The sequence below is a fragment of the Panulirus ornatus genome, chromosome 7, assembly GCF_036320965.1.
Source record: "Panulirus ornatus isolate Po-2019 chromosome 7, ASM3632096v1, whole genome shotgun sequence".
NCBI classification, from domain to species: Eukaryota; Metazoa; Arthropoda; class Malacostraca; order Decapoda; family Palinuridae; genus Panulirus; species Panulirus ornatus.
In genome coordinates, this window is record NC_092230.1 from 8,080,477 (window position 1) to 8,103,669 (window position 23,193).

Sequence of the window (23,193 nt, forward strand, 5' to 3'; positions counted from 1 at the left end):
ACACGACGCCTCGGGGGGAGAGGAGGGGAGGGGGGAGGGGGGGAGGGAGATCGTCTGTGACATGACGCAAGACGCAGCGCCCGCTGTAAGGGTAGACGCAACGCCTGGGGGCGAGGGACGAGGAGGAAGGGCGTTCACGAGGTGACGCAAGACCAGGGGCGTGGCCTGGGGGAGCTGGGGTAAGGTTAGGAGGTCCTGAGGCTGGAGGATGGGGGAGGGGTTCTGGTTGGATGGGGGGTAGGGAAGGAGAGTGGTCGGGAGGAAGTGAGTGAGTGAGTGAGTGAAAGAGTGAGTGAGGGAGTGAAGGAGTGAGTCAGGGAGTGAATGAGTGTGTGAGTGAGTGAGTGAGGGAAGGAGGGAGTGAGAAGGATTGAAAGAGTGAGTGAGGGAGGGAGGGAATGAATGAGTGTGTGAGTGAGGGAGGGAGTGAGTGAGTGAGTGAGGGAGTGAAGGAGTGAGGGAATAAGTGAGTGGGTGAGTGAGTGAGTGTGTGAGAGAGTGAGGGAGGGAGGGAGTAAGAGTGAGTGAGTGAGTGAGTGAGTGAGTGAGTGAGTGAGTGAGTAAGTGAGTGAGTGAGTGAGTGAGGCTGTATAAAGTGCGAGTCAGCAGGCAGGGTGAGTGAGTGGGTGTCGCCTGACAGGGAGCCTGGCTGACACACACACACACACACACACACACACCACACACACACACACACCACACACAACACACACACACACACACACAACAACACACACACACACACCCAGAGTGCTGTTCAACACCACCAATGGATCACTACGCTAAGAAGCTGGGAAAGAGAGAGAGAGAGAGAGAGAGAGAGAGAGAGAGAGAGAGAGAGAGAGAGAGAGAGAGAGAGAGAGAGAGAGAGAGAGAGAGACCACCCATGACGGGCAGACAGCACGTGTTCTGTCATGATATGATGTTTTCCAGTTACGTGCTGGGGTGAGGGTGGGGTGAGGGGGTTGAGTGAGGGGGTTGAGTGAGGGGGTTGAGTGAGGGGTGAGGGGTTGAGTGAGGGGGTTGAGTGAGGGGTGAGGGGTGAGGGGGTTGGCTGAGGGGTGGATGGAATATTCCACCAGCCCTCGAACACCGATGGACGGCAGGAAGACTCACGCGGACCTTGTTAAATCTATCAAAATTGCAGTGTCTGTGTGTGTGTGTGTGTCTGTGTGTGTGTGTGTGTGTCTGTGTGTGTGTGTGTGTGTGTGTGTGTGTGTGTGTGTGTGTGTGTCTGTGTGTGTGTGTGTGTCTGTGTGTGTGTGTGTGTGTGTGTGTGTGTGTGTGTGTGTGTACGGTATGGGGAAGGAGTTCTACACGGGTGGGGGACCCCCATTGTAATCTGTCTCCGTCTACAAACGCATTACGCAGTATATTCCAATCATCCGCCCCTTTCATATTATAAAAGTACATCTTAATATCTTTTCTAACTACTCTTTTCTTGCTTCCTATCACACTTATCTTCTCTGCTTCTTCTTGCTTCCTATCACACTTATCTTCTCTGCTTCTTGCAACTCAGCATCCATCGCAGAAATACGCCGCTGAAGACATCGTCAAACTGATTCTCTGCCACATTGGTCAACTGGTGACCTCTGACCTCCACAGTGTAACTCAACCTTCGTAATTCTGGTCCAATCACTGCCGCCCTCCTCTGGACCTTCTCTATCAGCTCTTGTGTTTCCTCAGGTGCTGCGAGCAGGCCTTAAAGATACATAGTCTACTCTTGCCCTGGTGTAAGTAGTGAACTTGAATGCAACTCTCCTTCTTGCACAGAGACACTTGGTCCCCTTAACCATTCTCCCAAGGTGGGACTCGGGTGACAAAAAATTAGGAGCAACGTCGACTCCCCAAGTCCCTTACACAAAGAGATTCTCACAATTTACTCCATGTTCGATGATATTCATATCGAAGGGGTGGGTCTTCCGCTGTGACAGATCCTCTTTTCATATACTTAACCATGTATCAGGCAAAGGGAGTGTGTCTAGGTCCCCTTGTAAGCTCATGCACTTCCCTTAGCTTTTCACGTCTCCCCCCGATGCCCCTTTTGCAACCTCTGCACACATTCGTTCACAGAGATCAAAAATAAAACTGGTCCCAAGGATGGAGCCTTGCGGTGCCCCATTAGTGACCTTGACTCATTTCGAGGTTTTCTCTCATTCATATCTTCTGTTCCCTTCCTGAAGACAAACTATCCAGCGGAGGAGTCCCCACTTTAATACTGCCATGTGATCCAGTTTCTTAATCAGCCTCCCATACGGTCCAACAGTGTCAAATGCTTTCAAGCAGTCCAGATAAAGAAAGCAAAAACCCATCCAGCGATCGCTTTCGTCCAATACTGAACTCCCTCTCTCGTAGAATCTAAGCAAAAACCCATCCAGTGATCGCTTTCGTCCAATTACTGAACTCCCTCTCTCGTAGAATCTAAGCAAAAACCCATCCAGCGATCGCTTTCGTCCAAATACTGAACTCCCTTTCTCGTAGAATCTTTGTAAAAACCCATCCAGCGATCGCTTTCGTCCAATACTGACCTCCCTCTCTCGTAGAATCTACGCAAAAACCCATCCAGCGATCGCTTTCGTCCAATTACTCAACTCCCTCTCTCGTAGAATCTAAGCAAAAACCCATCCAGCGATCGCTTTCGTCCAATTACTGAACTCCCTCTCTCGTAGAATCTACGCAAAAACCCATCCAGCGATCGCTTTCGTCCAATTACTCAACTCCCTCTCTCGTAGAATCTAAGCAAAAACCCATCCAGCAATCGTTTTCGTCCAATTACTGAACTCCCTCTCTCGTAGAATCTAAGAGGATTGTTACGCGAGACTTGGTGTAATTCTTCCTCAGCATGCAAGTCATCTCCTTGCTTTCTGTTGGTCTTTTTCCCAAATCTAACAATGTCACTGTCGCTAGCAGGACCATTCTTATCAAAGTTCAGACACCCCCCACTTTTTCCGGTCGTCTTTGTTTTAGAATGGCGTGACGTTTGTCCATTTCCACTTCCATGGCACTCCGCTCCTCTCTCTCTCTCTCTCTCTCTCTCTCTCTCTCTCTCTCTCTCTCTCTCTCTCTCTCTCTCTCTATCTATCTCTCTCCAGCGACACCCTGAACTATACGGTGAAGCTTCATCTGTACCATGATTCTTCGTGTAATGGCCAAGACCATTTCATATTCTGTTTATGTCTGTCTCTCTCTCTTTCTCTACAGATATTCCCACTGCTTTGTGAGAACTCCGCTCCATTCCACCTGGCTGGTGTTAGGCTATACTTTTCCTCTCATAATTTAGCACCTCACATAATCCTTCCCTCCTCCTCCACAACTCCTCTCTCTTCCATTCCTCTTCCCTCTTCCATTCCCGTATTAGACTGATAAGCTACGCCTGAACTCACACAAGACTCAATGACTCATTTATGTTGAAGTATTGGACCTTTTTTTCCCTTACCCTGCCTCTCTGATTTGCTCTCACTATTCTTTTCAAAGTCTCTTCGTTCATCCCTTCTTATCTTAGTGTACTCTTCTTCCATCTTGGGTAAGTGCTGAATGACTGGCTGGCTGGAGTTCCATCCATGTAGCTAGGTCACAGCACATCACAAGGCTTCTTTGGCATTTTGACATATCTTAACTCAATCCCTCCTCCCTCCGTCTTCACACTTTGTCCAGTGATGATGAGCTCGGCTTGAGACATCTATGTTGATGCTCCACAGAACCTCTGACTACAATAACCTGGTTCATGGATGAGGAAAACCCATTTCACAATTTCGTTACCACAGTCCACCATGACTTCCTATTACCTCGTCTCACTTCTGCTCTTGTCTTGTCCTTGTTTACCACATGATCAAACGTAGTTATTGCATTATCACAATTTTTCTCTCTTCTTTAAATGGTTTATCGTAAATGACATTTTCAACGTCCATGCTGATGTGTGTGTGTGTGTGTGTGTGTGTGTGTGTGTGTGTGTGTGTGTGTGTGTGTGTATGAAGGTAACATCCACCAATAAGGGACCGTATCAGTCACTCCCATTTCAGCTACGGGTCCAGGGCCCAGGCCAGGCCAGTGCCAAGGAGGACAGTGCCAGTGCCACAGCCTCAGCGACAGTACTTAAGGCAGTGACGCGACAGGACTTGTGGAAAAAAAAAAAAAACCCTGTGGATAAGTGTGATGGTAGAACACCACATTAACCAGGTCCTTCACTTTACAAGACTGGCAGTGGACACAAAGTGACGAGATGGCACCTGGTCCTCGCTACACCTCCCTCCCTCCTCACACACTCACCATTCAAGTACGATCCTTAGGAGGCATTTTATTATTTTCTTTTCGTTTCTCTTTCTCATTTAAACGATGGATGTACGGACAATATTCAGTCCTCTCTCTCTCTCTCTCTCTCTCTCTCTCTCTCTCTCTCTCTCTCTCTCCTGGGCTCCTGCTGCTTCACACCTCATGCAATCACCCCAGCACCGCGGGACTCCTTCGACCAAGACTGCCTCCCACTCCTCACCTTACCTCACTTGCCTCCTCTCTTCCCACCACCACAGTCTCCCTCCTCCTGTACGTACATGTTCGCCCCTAGACGACCTCATCTTCCGTGCATTACCCAGTAAAGCTATATCAACACACACACACACACACACACACACACACACACACACACACACACACACACACACATATATATATATATATATATATATATATATATATATATATATATATATATATATATATATATATATATATATAGGCAGCAGGTTTGGATGGTATTGCAGTGGAATTTATTAAAAAAGGGGGTGACTGTATTGTTGACTGGTTGGTAAGGTTATTTAATGTATGTACGACTCATGGTGAGGTGCCTGAGGATTGGCGGAACGCGTGCATAGTGCCATTGTACAAAGGCAAAGGGGATAAGAGTGAGTGCTCAAATTACAGAGGTATAAGTTTGTTGAGTATTCCTGGTAAATTATATGGGAGGGTATTGATTGAGAGGGTGAAGGCATGTACAGAGCATCAGATTGGGGAAGAGCAGTGTGGTTTCAGAAGTGGTAGAGGATGTGTGGATCAGGTGTTTGCTTTGAAGAATGTATGTGAGAAATACTTAGAAAAGCAAATGGATTTGTATGTAGCATTTATGGATCTGGAGAAGGCATATGATAGAGTTGATAGAGATGCTCTGTGGAAGGTATTAAGAATATATGGTGTGGGAGGCAAGTTGTTAGAAGCAGTGAAAAGTTTTTATCGAGGATGTAAGGCATGTGTACGTGTAGGAAGAGAGGAAAGTGATTGGTTCTCAGTGAATGTAGGTTTGCGGCAGGGGTGTGTGATGTCTCCATGGTTGTTTAATTTGTTTATGGATGGGGTTGTTAGGGAGGTGAATGCAAGAGTTTTGGAAAGAGGGGCAAGTATGAAGTCTGTTGCGGATGAGAGAGCTTGGGAAGTGAGTCAGTTGTTGTTCGCTGATGATACAGCGCTGGTGGCTGATTCATGTGAGAAACTGCAGAAGCTGGTGACTGAGTTTGGTAAAGTGTGTGAAAGAAGAAAGTTAAGAGTAAATGTGAATAAGAGCAAGGTTATTAGGTACAGTAGGGTTGAGGGTCAAGTCAATTGGGAGGTGAGTTTGAATGGAGAAAAACTGGAGGAAGTGAAGTGTTTTAGATATCTGGGAGTGGATCTGGCAGCGGATGGAACCATGGAAGCGGAAGTGGATCATAGGGTGGGGGAGGGGGCGAAAATTCTGGGAGCCTTGAAGAATGTGTGGAAGTCGAGAACATTATCTCGGAAAGCAAAAATGGGTATGTTTGAAGGAATAGTGGTTCCAACAATGTTGTATGGTTGCGAGGCGTGGGCTATGGATAGAGTTGTGCGCAGGAGGATGGATGTGCTGGAAATGAGATGTTTGAGGACAATGTGTGGTGTGAGGTGGTTTGATCGAGTAAGTAACGTAAGGGTAAGAGAGATGTGTGGAAATAAAGAGAGCGTGGTTGAGAGAGCAGAAGAGGGTGTTTTGAAGTGGTTTGGGCACATGGAGAGAATGAGTGAGGAAAGATTGACCAAGAGGATATATGTGTCGGAGGTGGAGGGAACGAGGAGAAGAGGGAGACCAAATTGGAGGTGGAAAGATGGAGTGAAAAAGATTTTGTGTGATCGGGGCCTGTACATGCAGGAGGGTGAAAGGAGGGCAAGGGATAGAGTGAATTGGAGCGATGTGGTATACCGGGGTTGACGTGCTGTCAGTGGATTGAATCAAGGCATGTGAAGCGTCGGGTAAATCATAGAAAGCTGTGTAGGTATGGATATTTGCGTGTGTGGACGTATGTATATACATGTGTATGGGGGTGGGTTGGGCCATTTCTTTCGTCTGTTTCCTTGCGCTACCTCGCAAACGCGGGAGACAGCGACAAAGAAAATATATATATATATATATATATATATATATATATATATATATATATATTCCTATGAGTCCACGGGGAAAATGAAACACCATAAGTTCCCAAGTGCACTTTCGTGTCATAATCACATCATCAGGGGAGACACAAGAGAGAAATATAACAGCCAGTTGATATACAACGAAGAGACGTAGCTAGGACGCCATTTGGTAAATATATGAGGGTATTGATGAAGAGTGTGAAGGCATGTATAGAGCATCAGATTAGGGAGGAGCAGTGCAGAAGATGGTGAGTGAGTTTGGAAAAGTGTGCGAAAAGAGAAAGTTGAGAGTAAATAAGAATAAGAGCAAGGTTATTAGGTTCAGTAGGGTTGAGGGACAAGTTAGCTGGGATGTGAGTTTGAATGGAGAAAAACTGGAGGAAATGAAGTGTTTTAGATATCTGGGAGTGGATTTGGCAGAGGATGGAACCATGGAAGCGGAAGTGAGTCACAGGGTGGGGGAGGGGGCGAAGGTTCTGGGAACGTTGCAAAATGTGTGGAAGGCGAGAACGTTATCTTGGAAAGCAAAAAGCAAAAATGGGTATGTTTGAAGGAATAGTAGTTCCAACAATGTTAAATGGTTGTGAGGCGTGGGCTATAGATTGGGTTGTGCGGAGGAGGGTGGATGTGCTGGAAATGAGATGTTTGAGGACAATATGTGGTGTGAGGTGGTTTGATCGAGTAAGTAATAATAGGGTAAGTGAGATGTGTGGTAATAAAAACAGTGCTGTTGAGAGAGCAGAAGAGGGTGCGTTGAAAGGTTTTGGACATATGGAGAGAGTGAGTGTGGAATGGTTGACAAAGAGGATATATGTGTCAGAGATGGAGGGAACAAGGAGAAGCGGGAAACCAATTTGGAGGTGGAAGGATGGAGTAAAAAGATTTTGAGCGATCGGGGCCTGAACATACAGGATGATGAGAAGCGTGCCCGAAATAAAGTATACTAGACTGATGTGATATACCGGGGTCGACATGCTGTCAATGGACTGAACCAGGGCATGTGAAGTGTCTCGGGTAAACCATGGAAAGGTCTGTGGGGCCTGGGTGTGGATAGGGAGCTGTGGCTTCGGTGCATTACACATGACACCTAGAGACTAAGTGCGAGCGGATGTGGCCTTTCTTCGTCTGTTTCCTGGCGCTACCTCGCTGACGTAGGCGGTGGCGATGCTGTTTCCTGTGGTGGCAGGGTGGCGCCTGGAATGCATGAAGGCGAGCAAGTATATATATTTAAGTTCCCAAGTGCACTTTCGTGTTATAATCACATCATCAGGGGAGACACAAGAGAGAAATATAAGTCAGTTGATATACATCGAAGAGACGAAGCTAGGACGCCATTTGGTAAACATGCGATTGTCCAAGACAGACAACGAGCGTTCATAAACTTAACATTTTACAAATTTTATCAACAATAAAGTTATCTAATTTGCATAGACCATCACTAATATTAAGATAATAACTCTTTGTGTATTTGATAATAGAAGATTCAATTATATTTCTCGTGGTAATATCATCCCTAATGATGTGATTATTACACAAAAGTGCACTTGGGAACTTATCGTGTTTCATTTATCCGTGGACTCATATGAATACAGTTGATCACGCGCAAAATTGTGATCCTTTCCAATATATATATATATATATATATATATATATATATATATATATATATATATATATATATATTCCTATGAGTCCACGGGGAAAATGAAACACGATAAGTTCCCAAGTGCACTTTCGTGTCATAATCACATCATCAGGGGAGACACGAGAGAGAAATATAACAGCCAGTTGATATACAACGAAGAGACGTAGCTAGGACGCCATTTGGTAAATATATGAGGGTATTAATGAAGAGTGTGAAGGCATGTACAGAGCATCAGATTAGGGAGGAGCAGTGCAGAAGATGGTGAGTGAGTTTGGAAAAGTGTGCGAAAAGAGAAAGTTAAGAGTAAATAAGAATAAGAGCAAGGTTATTAGGTTCAGTAGGGTTGAGGGACAAGTTGGTTGGGATGTAAGTTTGAATGGAGAAAAACTGGAGGAAATGAAGTGTTTTAGATATCTGGGAGTGGATTTGGCAGAGGTTGGAACCATGGAAGCGGAAGTGAGTCACAGGGTGGGGGAGGGGGCGAAGGTTCTGGGAACGTTGCAAAATGTGTGGAAGGCGAGAACGTTATCTTGGAAAGCAAAAAGCAAAAATGGGTATATTTGAAGGAATAGTAGTTCCAACAATGTTAAATGGTTGTGAGGCGTGGGCTATAGATTGGGTTGTGCGGAGGGCGGATGTGCTGGAAATGAGATGTTTGAGGACAATATTTGGTGTGAGGTGGTTTGATCGAGTAAGTAATAATAGGGTAAGAGAGATGTGTGGTAATAAAAACAGTGCTGTTGAGAGAGCAGAAGAAGGTGTGTTAAAAGGTTTTGGACATATGGAGAGAGTGAGTGTGGAATGGTAGACAAAGAGGATATATGTGTCAGAGGTGGAGGGAACAAGGAGAAGCGGGAAACCAAATTGGAGGTGGGAGGATGGAGTAAAAAGATTTTGAGCGGTCGGGGCCTGAACATACAGGATGGTGAGAAGCGTGCTCGAAATAAAGTATACTAGACTGATGTGATATACCGGGGTCGACGTGCTGTCAATGGACTGAACCAGGGCATGTGAAGTGTCTGGGGTAAACCATGGAAAGGTTTGTGGGGTCTGGGTGTGGATAGGGAGCTGTGGCTTCGGTGCATTACACATGACACCTAGAGACTAAGTGTGAGCGGATGTGGCCTTTCTTCGTCTGTTTCCTGGCGCTACCTCGCTGACGTAGGCGGTGGCGATGCTGTTTCCTGTGGTGGCAGGGTGGCGCCTGGAATGCATGAAGGCAAGCAAGTATATATATATAAGTTCCCAAGTGCACTTTCGTGTAATAATCACATCATCAGGGGAGACACAAGAGAGAAATATATGTCAGTTGATATACATCGAAGAGACGAAGCTAGGACGCCATTTGGTAAACATGCGATTGTCCAAGACATACAACGAGCGTTAATAAACTTATCATTTTACAAATTTTATCAACAATGAAGTTATCTAATTTGTATAGACCATCACTAATATTAAGACTATAATTCTTTGTGTATTTGATAATAGAAGATTCAGTGATATTTCTCGTGGTAATATCATCCCTAATGATGTGATTATTACACAAAAGTGCACTTGGGAACTTATCGTGTTTCATTCATCCGTGGACTCATATGAATACAGTTGATCACACGCAAAATTGTGATCCTTCCCAATATATATATATATATATATATATATATATATATATATATATATATATATATATATATGGGACATCCCATACACACACACACACACACACACAAAAAAAAAAACACACACACACAAGAAAATATGCTCTGTGCACGTACACACACTGACACGCATACGCAACCCAAGGACAGACGCGTACATAGATATAAAAAAAAAAAACCCACGCCACAGCATTCGTAAACACCTACACACACACACACACACACACACAGACATACACATGTACTAACATATAACCAGACAGAAAAGTGAAAATATGTAAGTAACAACATGACACAAGTAGTAGTAGAAGTAGTAGTAGTAGTAGTAGAAGTAGTAGAAGTAGTAGTAGAAGTAGTAGTAGTAGTAGTAGTAGTAGTAGTAGTAGTAGTAGTAGTAGTAGTAGTAGTAGTAGTAGTAGTAGTAGTAGTAATAGTAGTAATAGCAAGTTCAACTAACGTGAATATCAACAGAAGATCCCCTCCCCCTCCTCTCTCTCTCTCTCTCCCCCTCTATCTCCTCCCCCGCTCCCCCTCCCTCCTCTCCCCCTCCCCCTCCCTCCTCTCCCCTCCTCTCCCCTCTCTCCTCAACAGGCAGGCATGAACCACGCCGGCCAGCCACCCCGCCCCCCTCCCCCCCTCCACAACCCCCCTCCCCCTCCTGTGCGCTACTGCGCAACATGAGGGAGTCTCAGTGTCTACTCGTAGCTTTCCCCCTCCCTCCTCCCCTCACTCCACCACCCCATACCCCTCACTCCACCACCCCATCTCCCTCACTCCACCACCCCATACCCCTCACTCCACCACCCCATACCCCTCACCCCACCACCCCATACCCCTCACTCCACCACCCCATACCCCTCACCCCACCACCCCATACCCCTCACTCCACCACCCCATACCCCTCACCCCACCACCCCATACCCCTCACCCCACCACCCCATACCCCTCACTCCACCACCCCATACCCCTCACCCCACCACCCCATAACCCCATCTCCCTTCCCTCCTCTTCCCCTCCACACCCCACCCATCTACCCCACCCCACTCCCTGTGACCTCTGACCTCTGACCTCCCCCCCCCCAGCAGGGCAGGGGCGACCCGGGATGTGACCACGTGACCCATATGTTCTTTTTTGCTTTGTTTGTTTGTTTGTTTGAACCATCACACACGTGTGTGTGTGTGTTCGCTGACGATGTATCATCCCACTGGTTGTGGGACATCCCAATCCCATCCCATCCCAATCCCAATCCCAAATACATCCCCCCATCAAACCTGCTGCCTCTAATTACCCACACACCCACAAAACACAATCACACCCCCCACACACCCTACACTCACCCCCACACCTACCCCACACACCCCCTACACACCCCACCTACCCCACACACCCACAAAACACAATCACACCCCCCACACACACCCTACACTCACCCCCACACCTACCCCACACCCCCTACACACCCCACCTACCCCACACACCCACAAAACACAATCACACCCCCCACACACCCCCTACACCCACCCCCACACCTACCCCACACCCCCTACACACCCCACCTACCCCACACACCCACAAAACACAATCACACCCCCCACACACCCCTACACCCACCCCCACACCTACCCCACACCCACTACACACCCCACCTACCCCACACACCCACAAAACACAATCACACCACCCCACACACACCCTACACCCACCCCCACACACCCACAAAACACAATCACACCCCCCCACACACACCCTACACCCACCCCCACACACCCACAAAACACAATCACCCCCACACACCCTACACCCATCCCCACACCCCCACACACACACCACACCCCCCACACCTACCCCACACCCCCCTCTAGCCTGGACCCCGGGCAAGCTCAGCGCGCCCGCGCGCCCTCTCCCCCACAATCCCTCCCTCTCCTCCCCTCCCCCTCCCTCTCCGGCGTAACATGACAGACCGAAATTCAAATTTCAAAACTGTACGCAATCCTTACGCACGGGCCATGCTGGCGTAGCGTAGGGCGAGCAGCCTGAGGGGGGGAGGGGGAAATTTTTTTTCTTATCTTTACGCAGTTTTTCGGAGACGAGCGCTATTCACCCAGTCACGCCCAGCTCTGTTAAAACATAGCCTAGCGTAGCACAAAAGTGGGTAACATAGCCTAGCCTAGCACAAAAGTGGGTAACATAGCCTTGCATAGCACAAAAGTGGGTAACATAGCCTAGCCTAGCACCAAAGTGGGTAACATAGCCTAGCCTAGCACAAAAGTGGGTAACATAGCCTAGCCTAGCACCAAAGTGGGTAACATAGCCTAGCCTAGCACCAAAGTGGGTAACATAGCCTAGCATAGCACCATAGTGGGTAACATAGCCTAGCATAGCACCATAGTGGGTAACATAGCCTAGCATAGCACCATAGTGGGTAACATAGCCTAGCATAGCACCAAAGTGGGTAACATAGCCTAGCACAGCACCAAAGTGGGTAACATAGCCTAGCATAGCACCAAAGTGGGTAACATAGCCTAGCACAATAGTGGGTAACATAGCCTAGCATAGCACAAAAGTGGGTAACATAGCCTAGCATAGCACCATAGTGGGTAACATAGCCTAGCACAATAGTGGGTAACATAGCCTAGCATAGCACAAAAGTGGGTAACATAGCCTAGCATAGCACCATAGTGGGTAACATAGCCTAGCACAATAGTGGGTAACATAGCCTAGCATAGCACCATAGTGGGTAACATAGCCTAGCATAGCACCATAGTGGGTAACATAGCCTAGCATAGCACAAAAGTGGGTAACAAAGCCTAGCATAGCAAGAGAGGATAACATAGCCAAGCATAGCAAAACAAAGGGGATAACACAGCATAGCAAAACGAAGGGGATAACACAGCCTAGCATAGCAAAAGAAGGGGATAACATAGCCTAGCATGGCAAAAAAGAGGATAACATAGCCTAGCATAGCAAAACAAAGGGGATAACACAGCCTAGCATATCAAAAGAAGGGGATAACATAGCCTAGCATAGGAAAAAAGGGGATAACACAGCCTAACATAGCAAAACAAAGGGGATAACACAACCTAGCATAACAAAAAAGGGGATAACACAGCCTAGCATAACAAAAAAGGGGATAACATAGCCTAGCATAGCAAAACAAAGGGGATAACACAGTCTAGCATAGCAAAAGAGGATAACACAGCCTAGCATAGCAAAAAAGAGGATAACATAGCCTAGCATAGCAAAACAAAGGGGATAACACAACCTAGCATAGCAAAACAAAGGGATAACACAGCCTAACATAGCAAAACAAAGGGGATAACACAGCCTAACATAGCAAAACAAAGGGGATAACACAACCTAGCATAGCAAAACAAAGGGATAACACAGCCTAACATAGCAAAACAAAGGGGATAACACAGCCTAACATAGCAAAACAAAGGGGATAACACAGCCTAGCATAGCAAAAGAAGGGGATAACATAGCCTAGCATAGCAAAAGAAGGGGATAACATAGCCTAGCATAGCAAAACAAAGGGGATAGCACAGCCTAACATAGCAAAAAAAGGGGATAACACAGCCTAACATAGCAAAACAAAGGGGATAACACAACCTAGCATAACAAAAAAAGGGGATAACACAGCCTAGCATAGCAAAACAAAGGGGATAACACAGCCTAGCATAGCAAAACAAAGGGGATAACACAGCCTAGCATAGCAAAACAAAGGGGATAACACAACCTAGCATAGCAAAACAAAGGGATAACACAGCCTAACATAGCAAAACAAAGGGGATAACACAGCCTAACATAGCAAAACAAAGGGGATAACACAACCTAGCATAGCAAAACAAAGGGATAACACAGCCTAACATAGCAAAACAAAGGGGATAACACAGCCTAACATAGCAAAACAAAGGGGATAACACAGCCTAGCATAGCAAAAGAAGGGGATAACATAGCCTAGCATAGCAAAAGAAGGGGATAACATAGCCTAGCATAGCAAAACAAAGGGGATAGCACAGCCTAACATAGCAAAAAAAGGGGATAACACAGCCTAACATAGCAAAACAAAGGGGATAACACAACCTAGCAATAACAAAAAAAGGGGATAACACAGCCTAGCATAGCAAAACAAAGGGGATAACACAGCCTAGCATAGCAAAACAAAGGGGATAACACAGCCTAGCATAGCACAAACGAGAACAACATAGCTTCTCACTAATCACCTCATTATGTTCTCCTGTTCTCGTGTTCTCCTTCCATAACAGTTCTTCCACCTCCCACGGAAGCACGTGCTCGGCCACCGCGTGCGAAAACGAACCAGCTGCGCACGCAAGGGCGCGCGTACGAAACGTCCAGAAAATGAAGAAAAAAAAACCCTCCCGCGTGTACACGAGGAGCACCACCACCCCCGGGGGCGTCTCCTCCTGCGTACTGCGCGTGACTCCTGCGCACCACGTGGCCCTGACGTCATCTCCTCCTCCTCCTCCTCCTTCCCCCAAACACACACGCGCGTACACGCGGCGCCACTCGTCGCTTTCCCGCCAAAAATATCGAGTCGATTTTTTCCTCTCTAATCTCTGACGACAAGAAATGCCATATTAATTATAGTATCCAGAATATCTCTTTTTATAGATATCTTTCCGGTGACGGTATCTACATCCGAAGTTATGAGCCAGAAGAGACGAATTCTAAAATTACATATCATCTGCTATGATTATTTTCCCGCCATTTCCCCCACCCCCTCGCGAGTGTAAACATAATCCCTGTGCGCATGCGTTGGAGACACGATTTATGTGCCACATTGTTTTCATATTTTTTTTTCTATTACGAATTCCACGTGACGACGAGATAGTATACGCTTAAGAATCGTTAAAATATTGATGATATAACGGAAGTTACGTCATGCCACAAGGTGAAGAAAGCTGAATAAAGTTACGAGCGGAAGCGGGCGGCTATGTGGCAACATCCTGGTCTTGGCGGGAAGCGTAGAGGGCCCGACTGTAACACCTTATTTTTTTATATATATAATTTTCTGTTAGCCGCTATTAATTACGTTTACGCGAAATGATCAATTTCAAACAACTTGACATATTTTTTATTTCAGTTATCTTATAGATAATCATGATGAAATTCGATCCAAATGAGTTTTATACTTGGGTATTTCACTTTAATGGTCGCTGGGCTATAACGTATACACACACACACACACACACACACAATTTCGTATCCACGCGACGTAACGAGCTCAAACAAACCATGATAAACCACCATTACCACCATTAAGATTAATTCGTTATTTCCCTCTCCTGTAATACCACCATTGAGATTAATTCGTTATTCTTTATTTCCCTCTCCTTTAAGCGAGAGCGGGACCTTGCATATCGAATGGCCGCGAACACATAATAAAAGGCGACTGACTTCCACAGCTTCTGTACGCGACGCAGGAAATTTACGACCTTCTCATGTATTAAAAAAAAAAAAAAAATTGTAATAAATGAAATATTTTATATATATTATTTCTCATGGGTGTGTTTACCTCTGAGCAAATGTAAACAAATGGTGTGGAAGGAGTGACCGGCCAGTGTTGCCAAACCTCGCAATGGCCAAGACACCACAACAAGACCCTAAGTGATACCAGATAATTTCTCACACTGGCGCGACATGACCTGACCTTTGACCTGACCTCGTAGGACCACTTTCAAACTATGGCCATCATACCTAACGGTCGTACCCGATACTCAACGGGTTACTCTCAGTGATGGTAGTACTGTTAGTGTGGTAATGGTGATGGTAATGGTATGGTAGTACTGCTTGTGTGGTACTGGTGATGGTAATGGTATGGTAGTACTGCTAGTGTGGTACTGGTGATGGTAATGGTATGGTAGTACTGCTTGTGTGGTACTGGTGATGGTAATGGTATGGTAGTACTGATATGGAGGTGGTACTGGGGAGTACACTATATGGTACTGAGGAGTATACTGTATGGTACTGGGGAGTATATGGCTGTGGTACTGGGGTGTATATGGTGGTCGTGTTAGGTGCGTATGATGGTGGTAATGGGGAGTATATGGAGGAAATACTGGGGAGTATATGGTGGGTGTACTGGGGTGTATATGACGACTACTGGGGAGTATACGGTGGTGGTACTGGGGTGTATATGGTGACAGTATTGGGGAGTAAATGGGGATAGTATTGGGGTGTCTAAGGTGGATGTATTAGGGTGTATATGATGGTGGCACTTGGGAGTATAAGGTGGGCGTACTGGGGAGTACACGGTGGGCGTACTGGGGAGTATACAGTGGGCGGTACTGGGGTGTATACAGTGGGCGTATAGGGGTGCATACGGTGGGCGTATTGGGGAGTATACAGAGGGCGGTACTGGGGAGTATACAGTGGGCGGTACTGGGGTGTATACAGTGGGCGTACTGGGGAGCATACAGTGGCGGTACTGGAGAGTATACAGTGGGCGTACTGGGGAGTATACAGTGGGCGGTACTGGGGAGTATACAGTGGGCGTACTGGGGAGTATACGGTGGGCGGTACTGGGGAGTATACAGTGGGCGGTACTGGGGTGTATACAGTGGGCGTACTGGGGAGCATACAGTGGCGGTACTGGAGTATACAATGGGCGTACTGGGTAGTATACAGTGGCGGTACTGGAGAGTATACAGTGGGCGTACTGGGGAGTATACGGTGGGCGGTACTGGGGAGTATACAGAGGGCGGTACTGGGGTGTACACAGTGGGCGGTACTGGGGAGTATACGGTGGGCGGTACTGGGGAGTATACAGTGGGCGGTATTGGGGAGTATACAGAGGGCGGTACTGGGGAGTATACAGAGGGCGGTACTGGGGAGTATACAATGGGCGGTACTGGGGTGTATACAGTGGGCGTACTGGGGAGCATACAGTGGCGGTACTGGAGAGTATACAATGGGAGTATACAATGGGAGTATACAATGGGAGTATACGGTGGGCAGTACTGGGGTGTATACAGTGGGCGGTACTGGGGAGTATACGGTGGGCGTACTGGAGAGTATACAATGGGCGGTACTGGGGTGTATACAGTGGGCGTACTGGGGAGCATACAGTGGTCGTACTGGGGTGTATACAGTGGGCGTACTGAGGAGCATACAGTGGCGGTACTGGAAAGTATACAACGGGCGTACTGGGGTGTATACAGTGGGCGGTACTGGGGTGTATATACTCTGTGCGCACCGAGGATCAACCATTGATTCATATTTCAACGTATTTTATGGTGTAGTTATACATCATGGTGTAGTTATACATCATCGTGGTGTAGTTATACATCATGGTGTAGTTATACATTATGGTGTAGTTATACATTATGGTGTAGTTATACATCATGGTGTAGTTATACATCATCATGGTGTAGTTATACATCATCATGGTGTAGTTATACATTATGGTGTAGTTATACATCATAGTGTAGTTATACATTACACAGACGATGCATCTCACTCGTAGTATGGGTGATGGGTACATGGGTACAGGGGGTTGTTAGGTGGAGGTGGCCACTACAGAACGTACAGTGGGTACAGAATGTACAGTGGGTACAGAACGTACAGTGGGTACAGAACGTACAGTGGGTACAGAACGTATAGTGGGTACAGAACGTACAGTGGGTACAGAACGTACAGTGGGTACAGAACGTACAGTGGGTACAGAGCGTACAGTGGGTACAGAACGTACAGTGGGTACAGAGCGTACAGTGGGTACAGAACGTATAGTGGGTACAGAACGTACAGTGGGTACAGAACGTATAGTGGGTACAGAACGTACAGTGGGTACAGAACGTACAGTGGGTACAGAACGTATAGTGGGTACAGAACGTACAGTGGGTACAGAACGTATAGTGGGTACAGAACGTACAGTGGGTACAGAACGTACAGTGGGTACAGAACGTATAGTGGGTACAGAACGTACAGTGGGTACAGAACGTACAGTGGGTACAGAACGTATAGTGGGTACAGAACGTACAGTGGGTACAGAACGTACAGTGGGTACAGAACGTACAGTGGGTACAGAACGTATAGTGGGTACAGAACGTACAGTGGGTACAGAACGTACAGTGGGTACAGAACGTACAGTGGGTACAGAACGTATAGTGGGTACAGAACGTACAGTGGGTACAGAACGTACAGTGGGTACAGAACGTACAGTGGGTACAGAGCGTACAGTGGGTACAGAACGTACAGTGGGTACAGAGCGTACAGTGGGTACAGTACGTATAGTGGGTACAGAACGTATAGTGGGTACAGAACGTACAGTGGGTACAGAACGTACAGTGGGTACAGAACGTACAGTGGGTACAGAGCGTACAGTGGGTACAGAACGTATAGTGGGTACAGAACGTACAGTGGATACAGAACGTACAGTGGGTACAGAACGTACAGTGGGTACAGAACGTACAGTGGGTACAGAACGTACAGTGGGTACAGTACGTGGGTATAGGTGGGTGACAGGTGGGGGGGCCCGAGTGGGTGCCAGGGGGGGACACCCCTCCTCCCTCCCTCCCTCCCTCCCTCCCGTCATGAGGGGAGGGAGGGAGGGAAGGAGGGAGGAAGGGTAGGTCTAGGATACATAGAATACATGATGGTTACAGGAGAGTGAGTGAGTGATGAGGATAGAGCCTATGGCGAAGGGCACCTCATATCAATTTCAAAACCCGCCTTCCTGTATTCTCCTGTATTCCTGTACTCTCCTGTATTCCTGTCAATCCCATGTATTCTCCTGTATTCCTGTACTCTCCTGGCGACTAAAAGGGGAGGGAGCGGGGGGCTGGAAATCCTCCCCTCTCGTTTTTTTTTTTTTTAATTTTCCAAAAGAAGGAACAGAGAAGGGGGCCACGTGAGGATATTCCAAAAAACGCCCAGTCCTCTGTTCCTAACGCTACCTCGCTAACGCGGGAAATGGCGAATAGTTTAAAAGAAAGAAAAGAATATATATATATATATATATATATATATATATATATATATATATATATATATATATATATATATATATATATATATATATATATATATATATATATATATATATGAAGAAAGTGCATATGAACTCTTCGAATACTATGTAATTAACTCCCCTTCGCCTTCCGTTGGTGAGCAACGGGGTCTAAACCGGCCTTTTCCCATCAGGCTCACACAACCAGCAGATAGCACTTCACTACACCCAACCGTACACTATGGAAGGTTTATGAACACCATGCTTGAAAAGGTGTACCATGAAACACTCGTGGTGCCATCTGTGTAGTACACAGCTAGTCAGTGTCGCGAGTTTTGCTGGAAATAGTGAGTACAATCTATCAATACTCTTTCCTCAAGTTCCATGGCCAAAGGTGGAGTGTTTTTTCTCTCAAGTGATGGGCCACGATGGAGTTCCAGGAGGAAGTGATCAAAAAATGGGTAGAACTCCAGAGGAAATCCAAGAGAGAGAGAGAGAGAGAGAGAGAGAGAGAGAGAGAGAGAGAGAGAGAGAGAGAGAGAGAGAGAGAGAGAGAGTGAGAGAGTGAGTTACGTTGAGAGAGAGAGAGAGAGTTACGAGACTCAAGCCACTCATATGCTCCCTACGTGGTGGTCGGGAGGGAAAGAACTGGGTTGAGTTCCATGTGGATGGGATACACTTTGAGTTGTGAACCTAGAAACACCCAAAGTGTATGCTGTTGTATACTGACTACACCAGTATCTCGCTACACCAGCTTCCCCTGGTATATTCTAGTGTATATCATGACAGTGAGTGGGTAGGTGGTTGCGTGTGTGGTAGGTGGTTGCGTGTGTGGTAGGTGGTTGAGTGTGTGGTAGGTGGTTGCGTGTGTGGTAGGTGGTTGCGTGTGTGGTAGGTGGTTGAGTGTGTGGTAGGTGGTTGCGTGTGTGGTAGGTGGTTGCGTGTGTGGTAGGTGGTTGAGTGTGTGGTAGGTGGTTGCGTGTGTGGTAGGTGGTTGCGTGTGTGGTAGGTGGTGGTGGTGAAGGAGGAGGGAGGGCATGGCAGTGTTGTGTGGTAGTGCAGGAAATCAACAATAAAAATGATATTGGGAGTGGCGATCAGCTGTGACCTGTACTGGCTGACCCTACCACACACACACACACACACACACACACCCATCTACATCCCTCCACTCACACTAACCCCACCTGCACTTACTCTAATGCCACCTACATTCACATTAACCCCCACCTGTACTCACTCTAATGCCATCTACATTCACACTAACCCCCACCTGTACTCACTCTAATGCCACTTGCATTCACACTACCCCACCTGCACTCACTCTAATGCCACCTACATTCACATTAACCCCCACCTGTACTCACTCTAATGCCACCTACATTCACACTAACTCCCACCTGCACTCACTCTAATCCCACCTACATTCACACTAACCCCACCTGCACTCACTCTAATGCCACCTACATTCACATTAACCCCCACCTGTACTCACTCTGATCCCACCTACATTCACACTAACACCTCTTACACTCACTTTAGCTCTACCTACACTTGCTAACCCCACCTGCGCTCACTCTGGCTCCACTTACACTCTCACTAACCAAACCAGCACTACACTAACCCCACCTACATTCTCTATAACCCCACCTACACTCACCCTAACCCCACCTCGACCCACTGTCACCCCTACACTCACACGAACCCCCTGAGCACTGACATAAAACCCCCACCTACACCCACTAACACCCGTACTAACCCCACCTGCAACATTATAGACCACACATGTTCTCTCCCAATACACCCACTGACGCCCTCACTAACCCACCTTCAGCCTCGGGCTTACGTGGGTGAGAGAGGGAGGATTTGGGAGTAGATATGGTCCCAAACATGTCGCCAGAGTCCCACATTAGCCAGGGAGACCAGCTGTTCAAATATCAGAATATCCCTCAAGTACAAGGGGCATAAAAGGACCAAGCCAGCTGTTCGAATATCAGAATATCCCTCAAGTACAAGGGGCATAAAAGGACCAAGCCAGCTGTTCAAATATCAGAATATCCCTCAAGTACAAGGGGCATAAAAGGACCAAGCCAGCTGTTCAAATATCAGAATATCCCTCAAGTACAAGGGGCATAAAAGGACCAATCTAGCTGTTCAAATATCAGAATATCCCTCAAGTACAAGGGGCATAAAAGGACCAAGCCAGCTGTTCAAATATCAGAATATCCCTCAAGTACAAGGGGCATAAAAGGACCAAGCCAGCTGTTCAAATATCAGAATATCCCTCAAGTACAAGGGGCATAAAAGGACCAAGCCAGCTGTTCGAATATCAGAATATCCCTCAAGTACAAGGGGCATAAAAGGACCAAGCCAGCTGTTCAAATATCAGAATATCCCTCAAGTACAAGGGGCATAAAAGGACCAATCTAGCTGTTCAAATATCAGAATATCCCTCAAGTACAAGGGGCATAAAAGGACCAAGCCAGCTGTTCAAATATCAGAATATCCCTCAAGTACAAGGGGCATAAAAGGACCAAGCCAGCTGTTCAAATATCAGAATATCCCTCAAGTACATAAAAGGACCAAGCCAGCTGTTCAAATATCAGAATATCCCTCAAGTACAAGGGGCATAAAAGGACCAAGCCAGCTGTTCAAATATCAGAATATCCCTCAAGTACAAGGGGCATAAAAGGACCAAGCCAGCTGTTCAAATATCAGAATATCCCTCAAGGGACATGGCGGATGAATTGTGGATGAATGGTGGATGAATGGTGGATGAATGGCAGATGAATAGTGGATGAATAGTGGATGAATGGTGGATGAATGGTGGATGAATGGTGGATGATTAGTGGATGAATGGTGGATGAATGGCGGATGAATGGTGGATGAATAGTGGATGAATGGTGGATGAATGGCGGATGAATGGTGGATGAATGGTGGATGATTAGTGGATGAATGGTGGATGAATGGTGGATGAATGATGGATGAATGGTGGATGAATGGTAGATGAATGGTGGACGAATGGCAGATGAATAGTGGATGAATAGTGAATGAATGGTGGATGAATGATGGATGAATGGTGGATGAATGGTAGATGAATGGTGGATGAATAGCTGATAAATAGTGGATGAATGGTGGATGAATGGGCACCCAAGTGTGCAAAACTCACTCCCCCCCCAAGTCCCCACCCCCGTACAGTCCAAATACAGCACTGTAACCCCCCCAACCCACCCTTGCACTCCCACCTGCACCCACTAACTCCACCTGCGCCACTATCACCTCCTCATCCATCCTTAATAACCCCCACCTACACACACACACACACACACACACACTGACTCCACCCAGACCCTTAAAAATGCCTTGTTGATTCACATCTCCATAACAACACAAAAAACATAAACAAAAACAAAACAAAAAAGTGTGAGGAACGACAAAAAATTATATATATATATATATATATATATATATATATATATATATATATATATATATATATATATATATATATTCTTTCTTCTCTTCTTTCATACTATTCGCCATTTCCCGCGTTAGCAAGGTAGCGTTAAGAACAGAGGACTGGGCCTTTGAGGGAATACCCTCACCTGGCCTCGTTCTCTGTTCCTTCTTTTGGAGAAAAAAAAAAAAAAAAAAAACGAGAGGGGAGGATTTCCAGCCCCCCGCTCCCTCCCCTTTTAGTTGCCTTCTACGACACGCAGGGAATACGTGGGAAGTATTCTTTCTCCCCTATCCCCAGGGATAATATATATATATATATATATATATATATATATATATATATATATATATATATATATATAATACTTGCCTTTGAGGTGAGACAGCGTCCATAATAAGGTGATAAGGGAGTTGGTGTCAGGGATAAGCCATATCTAATTACGATATGAGATTGATGTTAGAAATCAAAGGTTCAAAAGAGAGAAGGTTCACAAGGCATCTATATGGCAACAAAGAAAACCATGAAGTGTACATGAGAGTACAGAGTGAGTGTGTGGGGGGAGGTAACCAGAGCCAGCAAAATAAAACTCGGAACAAAACATTAAAAAAAATCTCACTTCATGAAGTAAAAATGGTAAGGGGATGTGTGGATCAGGTGTATACATTGAAGAATGTGTGTGTGTGTGTGTGTGTGTGTGTGTGTGTGTGTGTGTGTGTGTGTGTGCGTGTGTGAGAAATGCCGAGAAAAACAGATGGATTTGTATGTGGTATTCATGAAAAACAGATGCATTTGTATGTGGTGTTTATGGATCTAAAAAAAGGCATATGATAGGGTTGAAAGAGATGCTCTGTGGAAGGTCTTAAGAATATATGGTGTGGGAGGCAAGTTGTGAGAAGCAGTGAAAACTTTTTACCAAGGATATAAGGCATGTGTACGAGTAGGAAGAGAGGAGAGTGATTGGTTCTCAGTGAAGGTTAGTCTGCGGCAGGGGTGTGTGTGATGTCACCATGGTTGTTCTAATTTGTTTATGGATGGGGTGGTTAGGGAGGTA

At 46.3% G+C, this 23,193-nt stretch overlaps 1 protein-coding gene across 3 annotated transcripts in view; it reads right to left on the reverse strand.

Moving 5' to 3' along the window:
* The window catches only part of LOC139749403 (uncharacterized), a 172,903-nt gene that overhangs the window by 98,615 nt on the left and 51,095 nt on the right, over positions 1–23,193 (reverse strand). Inside the window, exon 1 of one of the 3 annotated variants that reach the window (XM_071663218.1) lies at positions 13,938–13,957. The exons of the other annotated variants lie outside the window; for them this stretch is intronic. Within the exon in view, the coding sequence (XP_071519319.1) occupies positions 13,938–13,942 (5 nt within the window). The 5' untranslated portion in view covers positions 13,943–13,957. Of the gene's footprint in view, positions 1–13,937; positions 13,958–23,193 lie in introns of those variants that run through there. 3 annotated transcript variants of the gene reach the window in all.